The 19668-nt window shown below is 41.6% G+C and overlaps 1 protein-coding gene across 8 annotated transcripts in view; it reads right to left on the reverse strand.

Annotated features, from left to right (window-relative positions):
* Nucleotides 1-19668, reverse strand: part of TENM2 (teneurin transmembrane protein 2) — a 2373952-nt gene that overhangs the window by 325003 nt on the left and 2029281 nt on the right. For all 8 annotated transcript variants that reach the window (XM_075601896.1, XM_075601894.1, XM_075601892.1 and 5 more), the window contains one exon: nt 9087-9200. In XM_075601896.1, the coding sequence (XP_075458011.1) occupies nt 9087-9200 (114 nt within the window). The remainder of the gene's footprint in view (nt 1-9086; nt 9201-19668) is intronic.

The raw sequence follows: 19668 nt of genomic DNA on the forward strand, positions 1-19668 counted from the left end.
GTGTATTGAGTGTCTTTTGTTAGCATGTATATGAAGTATGATATGTACATTTTGGCTTTACCTTGAATGCATCCGTTGTGTACTGTATGTATGTATGTATGTATTTATGTACAGTATATCTTTATTTATAAAGCACCATTAATGTACATACACTTCACAACAGTATTACATGTGACATAATATAAATAACAAATAATACAAATAATACAAATCACACATAATGGGAAGAAGCACTTCAGTCATAAAAGTAACATTTAGGAAAAGGAGTCCCTGCCCCAAAGAACTTATAATCTAATTAGTTGCTTGTGTACCGTTTTATTCCCTCCTTTGGGAATGGCGTTTTTTTAAACTTAGTTTTTATTGAATGTTTTACAGCTTTAACAATATAAGCAAACAATAAAGATTGAAGGGGTATGGGAGAGGCATGTATATCATAATATGGACAAATTAAGCAGGTGGGAAGGGGGAACAGTGATGTCCAATGACATACTGTATATATGTGGGTTACATTGAATTCAATCACGATCCACTTATGTTACACAATCTTATATACAGCCATATAATATGGGAATAAAGATACGTTTTATATCGCAACTTTGGAATTTTCTTTTTTGATTGTTAGTAAGTTAGGCTAGACCTTAATTTGGCATTATTTCCATCCAGTCTGAAATAGGGCATTTACAGGGTCTGAATGGGTGTCAAAATATATCATTACTTCCAGCATTATTTCCATCTCCTTTTCTCTCTTTTTCAACATCAGTTAAACACCAATGTCAGGGTCAGAATTGGAGTAAGGCCAAGAAATACTTAATGTCACGTTATACGCTAATACAACGTTGCTAAAATCATGGAAAATAATATTTTTCTACTGTTTTAGGTAACAACACATTAGGACCCCTTAATTAAAGTGGTTCTAGCCCTTAATATTGAGGAAAGTTGCTAATTTGGCTAAACAAAGAAACTAAATGGAGTACAGAGTTATGTAAATTACATAGACAGTTATATACACAGTACGTGAGGACAGACTTGCACAAACAGATACAAAGAGGTAATGAAGGTGCTGCTCATGAGAGCTTACAATTTAGAGGGAATGATGGACAATGTTGAAACAAGAAGGTGAGCCGCTGCCACAGTCCACGCGCCCGCACTGCAGACAGGCGGTGTGGAGAGGCACTTGGGGCTTTTTCCGGTCCAAAAGGACCATTTTTGCGAGCGGGGGGGTGTGTGGCCAAAACAGGTGGGGGGGGGGGGGTGCGGCCATGACGTGGGGGGGCACGGCAATGATGTGAGCCGTTCAGCCCCTCAACTCCTCAGCCCCTCAACCGCTGAGCCCCTCAAATCCTCAGCCCCTCAACTCCTCACACACAGACATGCACTCAGGCACACACGCACTCAGGCACACACACAGACAGGCACTCAGGCACACACATACACACACACAGATAGGCACTCACACACTCAGGCACACACACACAGACAGGCACTCAGGCACACACATACACACAGACAGGCACTCAAGCTGCTTTCCCCCCACACTCTCCTCCCCGCTCCCCGAAGCCTCCCCTCCTCATTGGCTCACAGCCACCCCACGTGACGCATCGCCGCTTGGGATTACAATTCTCTTGAATCCCCTGGCGGCTGACGCGTCACAGCGTGTAGTGAGCTGTGCCGTGAGAGGGGACTGGGACCGGCTCGGGAGGATTCCCCTGCTGGTGGGGAACGCTTGTGCGGCCGCCCGCACCGCCGGGCGCAGCGGGTACCAGCCCTAAGGTGTGGCTCAGCTTAGAATATAGCCCAGTCTGATAGCTGAATCCATTAAGGTTGGGAGGGTGTTACATAGTGTGGAGGTTGGTCAGCCACACAGCTGGTCCCTATGGAGATTGAGGAGAGGAGGATGGGATGTTACAAGTATGGTGCTCCCTCTAATGCAATGAGGAGGCCAATACTTTTTTACATTCACAAGGGAGAGGACATACAGTATGCCCAGAATAATAGGAGCTTATCTGCTCATGCTGAGCAGAGGCGTCTAGAAGATTACCATTATAAATGGATGAAGCAATTAATCAAGTTGCTTATGTGGGGAACTATGGACCTTACTTACTGGGGAAAAAGTAGCAAACTTGCAAAAGTTCACAAAGTCACCACAAGCAAATGTCCCCCATAAAATTATGGTAATTCATCACAACATTCGCAAGTTTCGCTATAATCTTATTGAAATTCACATTGGCAGCAAATGTCTGCATAATTAATATGTACAGTATATATATATATATATATATATATATATATATATATATATATATATATTTTTTTTTTTGATGAATAATATCAAAACAAAGTTTGCATATATTTTTCATCTTTGTTAGGATTTTTTTTTAAAGTTCAACTGAACGTTCAAGAATTTAACTCATAGACCATTCAATAGCTATAATTACTACTCTTTCTACTACACTCTTCTGGACCATGGAGCATTTACAATCTGTACTCTATGTGTGTGAGAAAGAAGGGATAATAAATAGAGTCATGTTTGTAGAACTCACTTCTGACCAATAACTCAGTTCAGAGTTTTAAAAAGTCTCCATGAAGACTATTTGCATGATCATGATTATAGCATCTAACACAGTGTCCACATTCCTGTCCATATCATGAAGGGTAGCTCAATGAAACAATGCATATTTCTACTTGATATTCAAACATATAACTCTGATCACTATTTGTGAACTGAGTGTACTCCTCCAAAATCCCAGAAACAAATAGAGCCAGCAGAGCCAGGCATCTCCAGGGAGGATCAGAATTCCTGTACTGGGGAGGGAGACAGCACAAAACCATACAATACTCCAGACCTTGTAATGTTTCTGAGGCAGAAGACTAATAAAATGGTTAAAGTAATTAAGACATCCAGGTCTAAGGCAAGAGATAGCCCTAACCTTGTCTAAGAAACCTGCATGAAATTAATCAAACTCACCAAAGAGAATATGAAATCATTGGTGGATTGTGCGGTGTTACATCAGTTTTAACTAATCTCTTTTATAGGTCATTTCATATTTCAAATTGCTCATTTGGAAATGGCCCTAGGGCACTTGGTAAAAGGAGGTGGCATTCTGATGAATTGGAGTATCACTAGGCTTTGCCTCTGAAAACAATGTAGTTAAAAATGGGTTACCTAACACTTGCTTAGCCACAAATTACAAAATCTATTATTATTGCATTGGTAATAGGCACTAGGTACTATAGGGTAGTAAGTGATGTTCAATTGAGGCTATTGTGGTTCTAAATTAAATGCGTTTTTTAAATATCAGTAACCCATATATGTATAATTTTTGCCAAAGCAAATCATACATACATACATATAAATGAGATAGATAGATAGATACAGTATAGTTTATGGATCGATTCTTTATTTCTGCTCCCTAATTTATTTTTTTCTTCCACTATCTGCAATAATCCAGTAAAGGTTTTTTGAGGGCAGATACTTTTCAGCAGACTTCTCTTCAAGTTTCATCAGGTCCAAAATGTAGAGGCTCATTTTTCTGACCTATAGCTAGCCCGCTCATGCAGACATAATTAAGATGTATGAGTTCATTATGTTTAGCCAAGAAGAACAATAAGCTAAGAGTTTCAGCCAAGTGACACTTGCCTTGCCATTATACTGGCCATTACGCCAGGAGCAAACAAAATATATATCACAAAGCAAAAATGTACCGTACTTTTGTTAAGTAGTTATAACCCATTGACTGCCAAATAAAGCAGATATTAATTTTCTTCTTCCAGAAAAGGTAATAACTCGTAGTACTTTAAGTAGGATGTCTGAGAATCACACAAGTGCAAACGCACAGTCATCATGAAAGAATCATATGTTAAAAACCAGGCTAATGTAATCTCCTTTCATTTAGAATCTTGTACATCTTTTAATTCATAACTTTTTTCTTGCATTGTAATCTGTTTATGCAGTATTTATCTAGTAATTGCTAAATCAGATTACGTCTCTTGAATATGTGATCTATCTTGATTAAAACACTAGAGAAGTAAATGATCTAATAAAGCAACATGAGGGGGGGTGGGTGGTATTTAATTAACCTATTGCCAATATATCCTGATTGGCTCTCTGAAATGGCTGACAAGCAATTGATAATCATTGATTTTCACGATCTAGATGCACAGAGTGATTTTGTTTAGGTAAATCTCCAATTTTGGCGAGATAAACACTTAGAATGTAGAAATACAAAAAAAGAAATGACTAATACAGTTCTTCCACTTAAAATGGATGGTGTGGCACATGATGTTTTTCAAGGATTTCCTTAGCGTCCCATTAATTATTTGCATTCCAGCACGGGACAGAAGCAAAACCTACACCTGGATGCATGTCTGCAATGGGCATAATGTATAGCTTTAATTAAAAGAGATGTATCTAAGAATAGGTTGGCTTATTAGTAAGGGAAAACAAATAATGAAACTGTTCTGGTTCCGTCAACAATCGCAAGAGGTTTACAAGTACATCTTGGTCAGTAAGGGTTATTTATTGGCTCATTTAAAAATGCTAAAAATAGCCACCGTCTGCAGTTTTGGCCGAATTTCTCCCCATACGTTTTTGTTTTTGGCCACTAGGTGTCCTGGAACAATATGGCCAGACCCCTTTGATTCTCTGTGCTAGCAGATTATTAATTACAAGCAAACAAGGGGATTATATGTTTATGCACATTTGGATGTCCTCTCACAAAAGTAACAATTAAAAACAATTTATACTAAATAGTATACGTTTTTTTGCTTGTTAAGATAGAACAGTATTTTTCAACAGGAGTTCTCTGGAACCCTTGGGTTCCCCCGGGCTTCCCTAAAAAGTTCCATGCAATTTTCATATAATTTGAAAAATACTGTAGTAACAAACACAGAAGAGTTTACAATGCATCTGATCTCAGACGCGCTATTAGAGAGGGTTGAGGTTCCTTACAAAGCGTCTGATCTCAGATACGCTATTAGAGGGAGTTAGGGCTCCTTGAAAGGCATTTGATCTTAAACACGCCATTAGAGAGGGTTGGGGCTCTGCAGAATTTTACAATATAATTATAGTGTTCCTTAAACAAAAAAAAAAGGTTGGAAACCACTGATTTAGAACATTGTACTGCTTTGTACCTGTAGATATTCCCTGGTCTAAAAAGATGCATGGACATCTAATATGGATTCAATTTTCCCTCAAGATGGCAAATCAAGCCTTCTCAAAATAAAGTCAAATTAAAAAATAATAATAATAATTAAAAAGACTAAAAAAATGGGCAAGCTTCTTCGGGGTGATTTATCAAAGTGTCATGGCTGCAGCACAGGGGCAAAAACACTGCACTACATTCATCAAGCAAGAAAATTCCATTTGTTTCAATGTGAAAGTTTTCCCTTGATAAATCTGGTGCCGTTTGTTTTAGCCAAGAGACTTCCCCTTTCTCTTTAGCATGTGTAAATGCCGCCTCTCCCACCTCCCCAGTTCATACTGTATGAGAAGGCCAGGTTCAGATATGGGTTTCATAATGTATGATTCCTATATGGGTTATCTTCCACATGAACTGAAACCTAGATAAGAGGCAGGAAAATGCTTGTGAGAGTCTACAGTAAATTTGTCTTAATAAGAACTAGTTTTTGCTAACAATAAATAGGACACATTAACTATCCCATAGGACACCCACTGGTACCAGAAGACAAATTCCAGTTCATTCACTTGAATAGGCTATAAGGTGTCTGTGGAATAGAGCCACTTAGTAAATGTGGGCCAATATATTCTGTCCCATACTGCTGTCTATTCAATCCAATGCTCTCATTGCTGAAACAGTGCGTATTATTCTAAAAAACAATGTAACTTATTTGGACTTTTGTATCTTAATACAGTAGAGGCAACTCTTATTCTAACAAAAACCAGTGGCAATTCCCCAAAAGACCCAGGTACACCCAGGTACATTCTGAATACATGCCTTAAACTTTCCTTAAACTAGCCCCAGCATTTCTGCATTGATTAATGGCCTATCAGATTAACAGCAGGGGGTCCCTGGCAGTCCCATTCAAACTGAATAGGACTGCCAGGGATCCCTGCTGTGTTAATCCTATGGGTCGTTAGTCAATGCAGAAATGCCTTAAACGTGCCTCAAACTAGCCCAGAATATACCCAGCACATACCCAGCACATACCCAGAATGTACCCCGGCTAGTTTACAGCAAATGTTAGAATAAACGTTGCCTCTACTGTACTTCAATAAAATTTTATTTTATGGAAAAAATCTCGGCCTACCTAAGTGGTTCCACTTCACAATTTTCAAAAACATGGGCTCCTTGGTTTAGACATGCAGGTATATCCCCATATTTAGATTAGATTACTTTGAACAGAGTGATTTATGTTGAATTGACACTGTCATTTACTATGCTGTATGGTTTCAAATGCTGTCCCCTTCCCCCCTCCCTTCCCTTCCTAATGTGCAATCATCAGATTACTTGCAACATTGTATTATTATATTTTTCCCTTCCTTTTTTCTTTATGTATCCTTTTTTCTTACTTTTGAAAAAAATGAGCAATAAAATTTAAGTAACCAAAAAAAAAATGTTATTTCACTATATATATATATAAGATCGGCTTATGCCTTGTCCCTGTGCGCATTGCGCGTGCCGACGGGACTGAGAGGGAACACATCTTGTGAGATTTGGATCGTCATAAGCCCCAGGGTGTGTGTCACTCCCTGGGGCCGCTGATCGGTTATGCCTCGTGGTGGGGTTTACTCCTGGACCTGGTTGTATAGCGCATGCGTCATAAGGGGCAATGCGCATTGGTCCATGTAAATTAGTGACGTCATCGATTTTGGCGCCAAAACGGCAGTCAGCTGCTATTTAAATGTTCCGTGTATTGTATATGACACTTCTTGATAAAGTGCACGCTTTGCACGAAACGCGTAGAAGGGCTGCAACCCTCTATTTTATGGCTTCCCATTAAAGAATGATTTTTTGCAAGACCTGCTCTCCTTCATTCCTTGCTGTGCGCTGCACACAAACTGCACTTGGATACTCCATCAAAATAGTCAATATAGTGGGTGCAAATCCTATAGAGTATAATAGGCAATACGGTACCGTGGTGAGACAAAATCAGAGGCAGCACTCCAATGAATAGTCAAAAAATGTATTGTGAGTTACCAAGACACCATAACCGACGTTTCGGTCCACAGACGGGACCTTACGCATCACCTTGGGGAAGGTCCTGTCTGTGGACCGAAATGTCGGTTATGGTGTCTTGGTAACTCACAATACATTTTTTGACTATTCATTGGAGTGCTGCCTCTGATTTGGTCTCACCACGGTATCGTATTGCATATATATATATATATATATATATATATGTATATATATATATATATGCATCTTAACCCAGGCTGTGCTCAAAGCTGTGAAAAGCGGCAAGCAAAGGCTTACAGGGGACCATGTTATATGGTTTTGAAGCAATAGGTGGCACTGTGCGCTCATTTGCATGGCATTTCCCAGAATCCCTTGCTGCAGTGGAAGCACTGTTTGTTGGGTGATAATGGTGAAAGGCAGGGTTGCAGACCTGTCTAAGGCATGCAAATGAGCATACAGGAATATTTCCAGTTGATATATATATATATATATATATATATATATATTATCCATGTGGAATATCTATCTATCTATGTGTGTATATAGGAATTCAAGCACCGGATAATCGTTGCTATTTCTACTGACAAAGGGATATGGATGCACCAATACACTGACAATGAAAAATGCTATTTATTCAATACATTTAGTAATGTTACTTTAACATTTGGTAAAAAATATTTTCAACAATATCATTTGGAGGCTGATTGCTGATGTGGGAGCCTCTCCAACATTACCCAAATATATGCTATGTGTTATAGTTTGTAATAAAATAAAGCCTAGTAATGAAGAACAAAAACTAAGCACTAATGTAAGGAAGTCCTACTACTGTATTCATAATGTGATTGATAGAAATACTGTATTGCTGACCTTTCGAAAGACCTATCATAGAAATCCCCATGCGCAGAATTTGTCATTAACAAGATACCAAGATCTTCGTCACAGGGCAATACACTTAGATTAATAGAGACAAAAGTCTCTGACTACATAATGGTATATATCATTAAAAATACATGTTCATTATATAGTGCTAGCAGACGATACAGTAGAATAGTGCACTGGGCAATGAGTCCCTTCACACAGAGTCCACAATCTAATTACTTGCATCAGAATAAAGTCAACTAGAAACAACCTCACATACTTGTGTGTATGAGACCAACACTTGAACTCCTATACTGCATGTTCTGCCTTCTCTATGTTGTATAAGGCCAGGTCCTCGCTGGCTGGCCTGTGGTGGACGCTGCAGGGACAAGAGCCGCTCCACAAAGGGGCCGGGCCCACTGTGAGGGCGGCCGCCACGCTGCTCTGACAAACTCAACTCTCAAGAAAATTGAGAGCAGGACTCGCGATGGAGAAGTAGGCCACACCTCCCAGCGGTTCGGCCAATGAGGGCGAACTTGCCGGGTGACGTCACAGATGTGCCCTCATCACTCCCCCGTCACGCCCCCCCCCTGTCTTTCCCCCTGCAGACTGGGGGACTTGGCTGCATGCACTGCCAGCCTCGCAGGCTTGTGTGCAGCGCAGCCACTGGGGCCGCAGCCTAAGGCCGCGTCCATACTGCGAAAAAGATGCAAAAGATGCATGTTTTCAACAGGATTCCAGAAAAAAAGTAAATCAATAATTTCAGCTCTTGTTTTTGTAAAGCGATAAGCTATAAAATATTTTATGCAGGATCCTACTGCATGTTTGTTAATTTGCCCTCAACAAAAACAATATAAGTGAGTATATGAACTCAGATAGATATATTAATATATTCAGGTATATTGCTGTATTTGGGTGTACAGTATATGGTATATGGCTATATACACATGCTGCAATTTTTTTTATATATATTAGCACTCTGCTTTTGTGTGTAGATAGATAGACAGATAGATACTGTAGATATATGGCTGTATCATTATGCAGCCAGTCTGATTTCTGTCAATCATTATCAAAAGAAGCACAAAACCTCACCTTTGCCTCCAGATGGCATTGTTGCAACATCATCGCTGCTTGTCCTTATTCCATTGTTAAATGTATGTCCGTCTGCTGGCTGGAGCTGCCAGTTCAGTCCAAGCAGATGCATTGCTGCAGGAGAGACAAGGTGATGAGAAGTAAATATAAAATGCATATCTTAGAATGTCAAAGACGAACAACTTCAATTTCTCCCTGATACCCTTTAAAGACTCTGACTTTGACAACAGCCTGGTTAGACTCCAAGATGTAATGAAATGCAGCAGGCTTTAATCACCTTTGCTGACATTTCTTCCGCTTAACTACAAAACATGTATTGAAAAGATGCAAGTCTTAAAAAAAAAAATGCTGAGAAAAACACAAAGTAAAACACTCCTATATTTTTATGTGCATTTATTCTTGGAAGTAATTATAATTATGCATTTAATTTATAGGCAATGTGAAAATGTTAGCTTTTTTTTTACCGTTCCTAAAGAGAAGAAAAAATAACGTCAGCATAGTGTGAAAGTAATGATAAGAATTAAAATAAAAGGGTGAAACAGAAAAGACTATTTTTTTAAAATAAAGTAGAACAAAGAAGATGGCAGAATGATAAGACATTCGTAGTACAACTAAAGGAGTATTTAGTAGAAGAATAAAAAAAACGATCGGTGAGCAAAATATGAGCTTCCTCAACCCTAAAAATATCTACACCATGATTTGGCCCATTGTTAGTGTGATATTTGTCCCGGAAAACAGCGGGACAACTGTCACGCATGTAGTCACACTCACCGACTGCTCATGTGCAAAGAGTGTTTGCTGACTGGTCGTGCGCATGCACGATCGGCATTTGCCGGTCACTCATGCGCATGCGCGATCGGAGCTAGCCAGTAGCTCTCTTCCTATGAGTATATATAAACGGAAATAGCTGTGTTAGTCTGTTAGTCCAGTTGCGATAGTGCAGAGTGAATGAGTTCTTCAGTATTAGGTGATACCTTTTTTATTTGGACTAACAATTTATGACATAGAACAAGCTTTCGAGAGTTTTCCTCTCTTCCTCAGGTCAAGCAATACTGATATACAAAGGTTTCTGTGACTTAGACAGGGATTGCAAAAGAAAAAAAAGGAAGAATAAAGAACAGAGAGGCACTGGAGGGGTGTTAAAACAGAGATAAGGAAGGTGAGAATTAGGGATGGGGGGGAGGGCTGTACATCCATAGAAGCACAGAGGGGGAAGAGGATGTTGGGGGGAAAGGTCTAGGATAGCACAAAAGCAGGGAGGACCAATACAAAAAATTATTATGTTTTGGTGTCAAAGAGTCTTATCATTCTGAGCTCAAATGTTTTCCGTTCTTGGGTGTATTTGAACATTCCATTGAGAATTTTGATTTTTTAAATCATTTATGGAATTATCTGGTTGTGAGAAATGATGTCCCACTGGTGAGCAGTATCTTCCTTCTTCGTGATGGAATATGGAGTGTCTGTGCTTATTCATTATGCCTTGTAGTTTTTGGCTGGTTTCCCCAATGTAGCATCCTTGGTCACATTTGTTGCACTGAATCATACACACTACATTCCTGGATGTGCAGCTGTATGATCCTTTAACATTGAATGTTCCATTGTTGTGACTGGCTGTGGGATCTTGGCAAATATGTTTGCAGAGTTTATATATATATATATATATATATATATATATGCAAATATAGCTGTATGCTCATCTGCATGTCTTAGGCAGGTCTGCAACCCCGCCTTTCCCCATTATCACCCAGCATACAGCACTTCCACTGCAGCAAGGGATTCTGGGAAATTACATGCAAATGAGCACACAGTGTCACTTTTTGCCTCAATAACCATTTTTAACATGGTTCCCTATAGGCTTAAGCTTGCTGCATGGTCACAGCTTTGAGCACAGCCAGGGTTAAGGTGCATACCCAGAAAACCACCCACAGACAGCTGTTTCGACCTTGATGGGTCTCATCAGTGTGGGGTTGATTTTACTGGGAATGCAAGAGAGGCTATGGGATAGGCTAAACCATAATACTGAGTTAAGTTATGGTGAGTAAAAAAAGTGACAAAAACCCTCCACAGGAAAGCAAATATGCAAATATAGCTGTATGCTCATCTGCATGTCTTAGGCAGGTCTGCAACCCCGCCTTTCCCCATTATCACCCAGCATACAGCACTTCCACTGCAGCAAGGGATTCTGGGAAATGACATGCAAATGAGCACACAGTGTCACTTTTTGCCTCAATAACCATTTTTAACATGGTTCCCTATAGGCTTAAGCTTGCTGCATGGTCACAGCTTTGAGCACAGCCAGGGTTAAGGTGCATACCCAGAAAACCACCCACAGACAGCTGTTTCGACCTTGATGGGTCTCATCAGTGTGGCTGTGGTTGGTTTTCTGGGTATGCACCTTAACCCTGGCTGTGCTCAAAGCTGTGACCATGCAGCAAGCTTAAGCCTATAGGGAACCATGTTAAAAATGGTTATTGAGGCAAAAAGTGACACTCTGTGCTCATTTGCATGTATATATATATATATATATATTGGCAGGATGACCGTGGTTAGTGAGGAGACAACCCAATTCTTCAGGTGAAATAATATGCTGGTGGATTTATTTGTCCAAAAATATAATAAAACAATGGGTGCTCTGTCCCTTTAAGTAAAACATAACATAAACAAACGCTTATCCCCGTTAGGGAAGCTAACTAAACTAGGTTAAGCCTATCTACTCAGCTGGTTAGCTAAGCTAGACCAGACCAACAATATTTGGTAATACCACTTGGCTCCTTATCTAGCGCCTTTGGATAGCGAGTGGCATAATCTAGAATTACTAGGATGTATTGATGACCCTTGGCAGATTTCTCCAAGGGACCCACTATATTCATAGCAATCCTCTCAATAATATGCATCGTTCACCCAGGGCTCCCTTGCTTGTTCCCCTATGTGCGCGGCAACGGGGAGGGATCGGGGGTTTATTCTTTCTTTCTCCCTCCTTGGGAGGTGCGCGTGCGCACCAGGAGAATGTGGATGGTGGCGCCGACGGGCGCGCGTCCGGCATGCTCCCCCACTCCTTAGGCACGCTTCATGGTCACATGAGTGGGGAAGCCTTTTCTGCCTCTGCGCAAGCGCGTGACGGTTCGGTTCTCTCTCTGCTGGCCCAGGATTGCGTGTGGGAGGCAGGGGCTGCGTGTGGGGATGCGTGCGCACGCTCTGTTGACTCCACACCGGAGTCTCATCAGCCAGATCATGGGGTGGCTCCTAGATATGCTTCAGGATTGGTAAGCCAATTACTTTTTAACCTTTAAATATGCTAATGATGATAGGATGTGTATGCCTTGATAAAGTGCTCTGTGTAGCACAAAATATGTTGGTAGGGTAATGCCTTGCCTTTTTCCTTCCATGACTATTAAACCCTTTTATGGATAAAGCACTTTCCTCCTAATTTTCTGTTTTGGATGATTCCGGTTGTGCTCTGCCATTTCTCTCTCCTATTGCATTGACGACCCTTGGCAGATTTCTTCAAGGGACCCACTATATCCATAGCAATCCTCTTAATAATATGCATAGGAATTAACGGGGCCCTCAAGCTTGGTCGGGGGGCTGTCAACTGCCACTTGGGGCAGGAGGCACAGAACCTTTTTACTGCATTATATATCCCTGGCCAGTAAAATCCTTTTAGGATTCTTTTCTGTGTTTTCTCTACTCCAAGATGATCCCCCAATAAGTGAGAGTGTGCTAGCTCTAGGACCTTCCTTACTAATGAACTGGGTACTAGCAATTTTTCTTTTTCTTGACCCTCCTCTTGGCTCACATGGTACAATTAATTTTTAATACAAAAATAGGGATAGGAGTCCTTGGTTCTCTCTTCTACCAGGACCCCATTAACTTCTACCGCTTGGCTAAACCCATTTTTCAACTGGGGATCATTAGCCTGTTCCCTACCAACATTACTTGGGGAAAGTTCTAGACTTCCAAAACCTTCCTCTTCTGGAGTTTGGCCAGTTACATCTATGGGTAACTTTGACTCCTGAGTGTGAAAAAGCCCTGTCTTTGACAACTCCTCATCCTCTGTTCTCCCTCTGTTAGGAGTAGTAACCAGTGCTAACTGGGGTTGGGGCGAACCTCTTTTTTTTTTTTTGTCCTTCCTACGTTCTCGTTTTGATTTAGGGGTTTTAGACACTTCAGAGACTAATTCAGGATCTGTAAAAGAAAAACCTCACCCGGAGTAGGATTGTTTAAGGCGAGTTGTCCTCTGATCAGGGTGTCACAACCAGGAAAATTACAGCCTAACACAAGGGAATGGGGTAACTTTGGTACTATTGCTACCGTAGTTTAGATGACTTGCCCCTCGACTTTTACTTTTATCGGAGTCATGGTTGTGAGGATTCGCCATTCTGACGGCCGGAACTTACCTCTCCATCCCACTCCTTCAGGCACTCGGAATGCGCAATGCCACGGCGGTCCTGCAGCGCACACGCATTTGGACGCCGCACGATCGGTCTGTCCCTCCATGGGCTCCGTCTCAAATCTCCGCCCCCGCTCTGATGTGCGGCCTGCCCGTTTGGCCAGCCTTCCCTCCTAATCAGTTCCCAGACCCTTCCCCCGCTCTAACAACGGACATGTGCGGTGCGCGAGTGACGCGCGATCAGGTCACCAGTCTCTGACGTGGGTGACGCACGCGGAACAGGTCTACCCTGGACCTGCCTCCAGAATCCTCTCTTGCTCATGTGACAGGCATGCACGTTGTGCGAGTGGCGAGCAATCGGGTCGACACCCCCTGATATCGGTGACGCCCGCGGGACATAGTTACACCCCCAGGTCTAATCTGGTTGCACAATATGGCACACCTACGCGACCAAGCAGCCTATCCGGTTCCTCCTCCTTGTTCCGCCCTGGCTCACCATTGGAGGAAGGACCCTTTATATATCTGCCTCGCTCAGTCTTTCACTGCTGAGCATAACCTTGTGTGACGCCGTGCCTTGCTGCATTCTGCCTTGTGCCTTGCTGCATCCTGCCTTGTTGCTGCTGCTGCCTGACCCTGCTACATTCATTGGACTCCGCATCTCTCCTCTCCTGGCCTGGCTTACGTATGACCATCCTGAACTCTCCAATCCTGACCTTGGCTACCCTCGCAACAACTACTCTCCACTCTCCAATCCTGACCGTGGCAAAGTACCCCAACGATCCGCTATTCTCCAATCCAGACCCGGCAAGTATAAACGACTACTCTACCTTCTGTACTCCTGACCCGGCTTGCAAGACTATTCTACACTCTAGGTGCGCCCTCACGGTTGTGGGTTGGCGTTTATACAATTCGCTACCTCAGCCTTGCGTCGCGTCTGGTTTGTGGTAAGCTACACGTTACAGTGGTTTACGGAAGCGTACACCCATGCACACATAATACCCACAGCTTCTCACCCTAGCATAACTGGAGAGGCTTAACCAACTTCCCTGATACCGAGTTAATATCACTCCCTGATATACCGAGTTAATATCACTCCCTGGGTCTACCACGGCAGAGATTGGTTTACCATTTAAAATCACTGTGGTGAGGAAGTTGTGGTATTTTTTTCCCCGCGGGTCACACATACCACTCCACAGAACTCTGACCTCACAGAGCCATACGCACACTCCATTGGTTCAGACAACTGAGGGCAGTGAGCCTTAATATGTCCCACCTCCCCACATAAAACAAACAATTGGCCCAGTTCGTTTTTGAAACCCTTTCAGAGATTTAGGGCCTCATGCAGTAAGCGGCGGAAAGGCAATTCTCGCAATTTTCCAGCATAAAAAGCCTATCCGTATTCAGAAAGGGGCCAGAAAGTGGCGAGATTCCAAACAAACGCCAGTTTGGCTGGCGGTTTTTTTTTTTCCGCCGGTGGCGGGGCGAGAAGACACTTTCCGCCTAAAAATCCAACTTTTTCCGCCACGCTGTATTCTAGTAGAGGCGAGTAGCTAAGCGGAGCTATTCGCCTCCCTAGAATACCGTTTTGCTGGCGGATCAGCCACGCAAGAAAAAGATGGCAAGTTGCTTCTGAGAGGCAGCAGATGAGTGGCGGATCGGCACTTAGAAAAAATTCAGGCCTTTTTCCTGGTTGGGATTGATGCCGGGGGTCTCCGGAGCTGATACCATTAATATCAGCACCGGAGCCCCCCGGCATGCATCCGAGGCAGGAAAAATGCATTTAAAGCCCACTTCATTACCTTAGCGGTTAACTGCTAAGGTAATGAAGGGGTTAAAGAGCCGTGCCAGGTTTATTGTGGGTAGCGAGGGTGGGTGAAGGGGGTATTTGGCCCTTGTTGTTTGTTTAGGGCTTGCGGGGGGGGGTTGCGGGTGCACTTAACCCCTTCACGACCGTAGCGGTTAATACCGCTACGGTCATGAAGGGGTTAAGTCCTCCCGCTACCCACCCGCAAGCCCTAAACAACCACCGTTGGGGCTAATACCCCCTTCACCCAACCCCACTACCCACAATAATAAAAAATACACACACAAGCCCCACACTAACTAAATAAATATATATATATATATATATATATATATATAAATATTTATATATATATATATATATATATATATATATATGACCCCAACAACACCTATACCCCCCTAACATACAAAACAGTAATGGGCACAATGACTATTATCCACAAATGGATAATAGTACAGTTGTCCATTTAAAATACATACACAACAATAAAGACATTAAATACATATAGCACTCACCCATGTGCGGCTGCAATGATGAAGGCCATCCTCATCTTCATCCTGCCCATGCCCCATACGCTTCTGCAAAACAGACACAATAATTAAAACATCCAATGTAATGTCCCCTAACCCCTTAATCACCATAGCGGTTATTAACCGCTACAGTCATTAAGGGGTTAACCCACCATCACCCACATACCCTCCCCCACTAACCCCCCCACCCCTGAGGCCTAACCACCCTCACCCAATACCCACAGGGTAGTCCTACCAAATACCATTGGGGCCAATACCCCCTCCCCCAGCACATACAGTACAATAATGTGCCAAATAACTATTATCCACATAGGGATAATACATTATTTGGCCATTATTAAACACATTAAATACCGTAATAAAATAAAGAAAATTCTGTTAACCTCATCAATAAGAAGGCTCCGTCGCCAGCATCATCCTTGGGGTCCGTTGCCAAAATAATAAATAGCCAATACATCTCAATTACATTAACATACCAATGAACCCCTTAATCACCTTATCGGGTACTAACCTCAAAGGTAATTAAGGGGTGAAGCCATCCTGCAATGGCAACACCACTTATGCATAACATCCTCAATGAATTAAAAAACAATTTCCTACACAAATCTCATGTAATCATTCAATCTGAAGCCTCAAATGCCACTTAAAACATTGCATTTACAGTGTATACATGTAGCATAACATGTAAACTACATGTACACGCTGCAAATCAATGCTAACAATACAGTAATCCAACTCAAATAGCCTTACATCACAAGAACTATATTATGTAAGCAAATAAAGTCACCATCAATGAATAAACACACATGAATTACATCCCTAAACAATTAAAATACCATCCATACCAATTACACAATTAACTATAGCTATCGTAACAGAGAACAAGTTCAAAACATACAAAAAAGGACAACAACAATTACAATATACTAAAGCAAGCCTCTCCATAACCTACAGTACAGCATAAAGCCCAAAACTTACATCTCTCTAATAATAAAATACATTTAACACACATCTATGCATAGCAGCATAGCCACAATCATTTACAATACAGAAAATCAAGCTTTAACAACACTATCATTTCTTACCCTGTATGTATATATCTCTCTAGACATATATACATACATACAGTGGCAAGAAATGATATGCATAAAAAATAATGAACACATGAAAAAGCAAAAAAAAACACAGTTACATTAAATACATTTCTTTATTTAACTTACCATTACTTGCCCCCACCGACTCCCGTTGATCAGCTTACTCACGAACCAATTCACGAACAGGAACCCATAAAATAAAAAAACAAAATAATAAACATTAAAATAATAAAACACGACAATCCAGGGGTCTTCTAGTTGTAATCCATCTTCATCTGTATTCTTCTACCTTCTTCCGGGGTCTTCTTGCCGTCCGGTGCCACGCCCTGGTCTTCTTTCTTCAGTAGGAGGTCCTTCCTCCTCGGCATTTGGCTTCAAAATGAGACGACATAGGCTTTTAAAGGCCTATGACGTCACATTTTCGTCATATGGTTCCCACGGCCCTGATTGGGCCGTGAAAACCATGTGTTTTGGCCGATGTAAAAAAAAAATGATGACGTCACTTAAAGGCAATTACAGCACAGCCAATCAGAATGGCTTTGCTTCAATTGCCTTTAAGATGACGTCATGAAAAGACACATGGCCACCCTCACATGGTACGGCAGCCAATCAGAGCATGGGAAGTCTATCCCTACTCTGATTGGTTCAAGTACCATGTGACAGGCTTTCAATGACGTCATATCCGTTCTTCCCCAAGCCTCTGTCACATGGTACTTGAACCAATCAGAGTAGGGATAGACTTCCCACGCTCTGATTGGCTGCCGTACCATGTGAGGGTGGCCATGTGTCTTTTCATGACGTCATCTTAAAGGCAATTGAAGCAAAGCCATTCTGATTGGCTGTGCTGTAATTGCCTTTAAGTGATGTCATCATTTTCTTTTACATCGGCCAAAACACATGGTTTCAACGGCCCAATCAGGGCCGTGGGAACCATATGACGAAAATGTGACGTCATAGGCCTTTAAAAGCCTACTGCACCGACACACTTTATTCGAGCAAATACCCAGTATGTACCTGGCAGATACCTGGAATGCGCCGCTCCTCACCTCTGACAAGCCCCGTTGTGTTTGCCTTCCCAGCCTGGGTTCATGCCTGGCTGACGGGCGGCTGATCTGTTAAATGATAATGATTAGGATTTAATAGGCTGCAATGCTTCGCGTGTCTACCAGATGGCATAAATTCATGAATTGTAATGCAGTATATATATATATACTGTGCAGTATTGCAGCCAGCGGGAATAAAATGCTTCAATCCCTGCCTGGAAAATAACCCAATGCACTCGGGCAGAAAACAGTCACAAACCTCAATACACCCGGGTATACCCGAATTCGTGGGACTAGCCGAGCTCGAATAAAGTGTGTCGCCAGTGTATGTCGTCTCATTTTGAAGCCAGACGCCGAGGAGGAAGGACCTCCTACTGAAGAAAGAAGACCAGGGCGTGGCACCGGACGGCAAGAAGACCCCGGAAGAAGGTAGAAGAATACAGATGAAGATGGATTACAACTAGAAGACCCCTGGATTGTCGTGTTTTATTATTTTAATGTTTATTATTTTGTTTTTTTATTTTATGGGTTCCTGTTTGTGAATTGGTTCGTGAGTAAGCTGATCAACGGGAGTCGGTGGGGGCAAGTAATGGTAAGTTAAATAAAGAAATGTATTTAATGTAACTGTGTTTTTTTTTGCTTTTTCATGTGTTCATTATTTTTTATGCATATCATTTCTTGCCACTGTATGTATGTATATATGTCTAGAGAGATATATACATACAGGGTAAGAAATGATAGTGTTGTTAAAGCTTGATTTTCTGTATTGTAAATGATTGTGGCTATGCTGCTATGCATAGATGTGTGTTAAATGTATTTTATTATTAGAGAGATGTAAGTTTTGGGCTTTATGTTGTACTGTAGGTTATGGAGAGGCTTGCTTTCGTATATTGTAATTGTTGTTGTCCTTTTTTGTATGTTTTGAACTTGTTCTCTGTTACGATAGCTATAGTTAATTGTGTAATTGGTATGGATGGTATTTTAATTGTTTAGGGATGTAATTCATGTGTGTTTATTCATTGATGGAGACTTTATTTGCTTACATAATATAGTTCTTGTGATGTAAGGCTATTTGAGTTGGATTACTGTATTGTTAGCATTGATTTGCAGCGTGTACATGTAGTTTACATGTTATGCTACATGTATACACTGTAAATGCAATGTTTTAAGTGGCATTTGAGGCTTCAGATTGAATGATTACATGAGATTTGTGTAGGAAATTGTTTTTTAATTCATTGAGGATGTTATGCATAAGTGGTGTTGCCATTGCAGGATGGTTTCACCCCTTAATTACCTTTGAGGTTAGTACCCGATAAGGTGATTAAGGGGTTCATTGGTATGTTAATGTAATTGAGATGTATTGGCTATTTATTATTTTGGCAACGGACCCCAAGGATGATGCTGGCGACGCCTTCTTATTTATGAGGTTAGTAGAATTTTCTTTATTTTATTACGGTATTTAATTTGTTTAATAATGGCCAAATAATGTATTATCCCTATGTGGATAACAGTTATTTGGCACATTATTGTACTGTATGTGCTGGGGGAGGGGGTATTGGCCCCAATGGTATTTGGTAGGACTCCCCTGTGGGTATTGGGTGAGGGTGGTTAGGCCTCAGGGGTGGGGGGGTTAGTGGGGGAGGGTATGTGGGTGATGGTGGGTTAACCCCTTAATGACTGTAGCGGTTAATAACCGCTATGGTGATTAAGGGGTTAGG

Source organism: Ascaphus truei, chromosome 5 (genome assembly GCF_040206685.1).
Source record: "Ascaphus truei isolate aAscTru1 chromosome 5, aAscTru1.hap1, whole genome shotgun sequence".
Classification (NCBI taxonomy): Eukaryota; Metazoa; Chordata; class Amphibia; order Anura; family Ascaphidae; genus Ascaphus; species Ascaphus truei.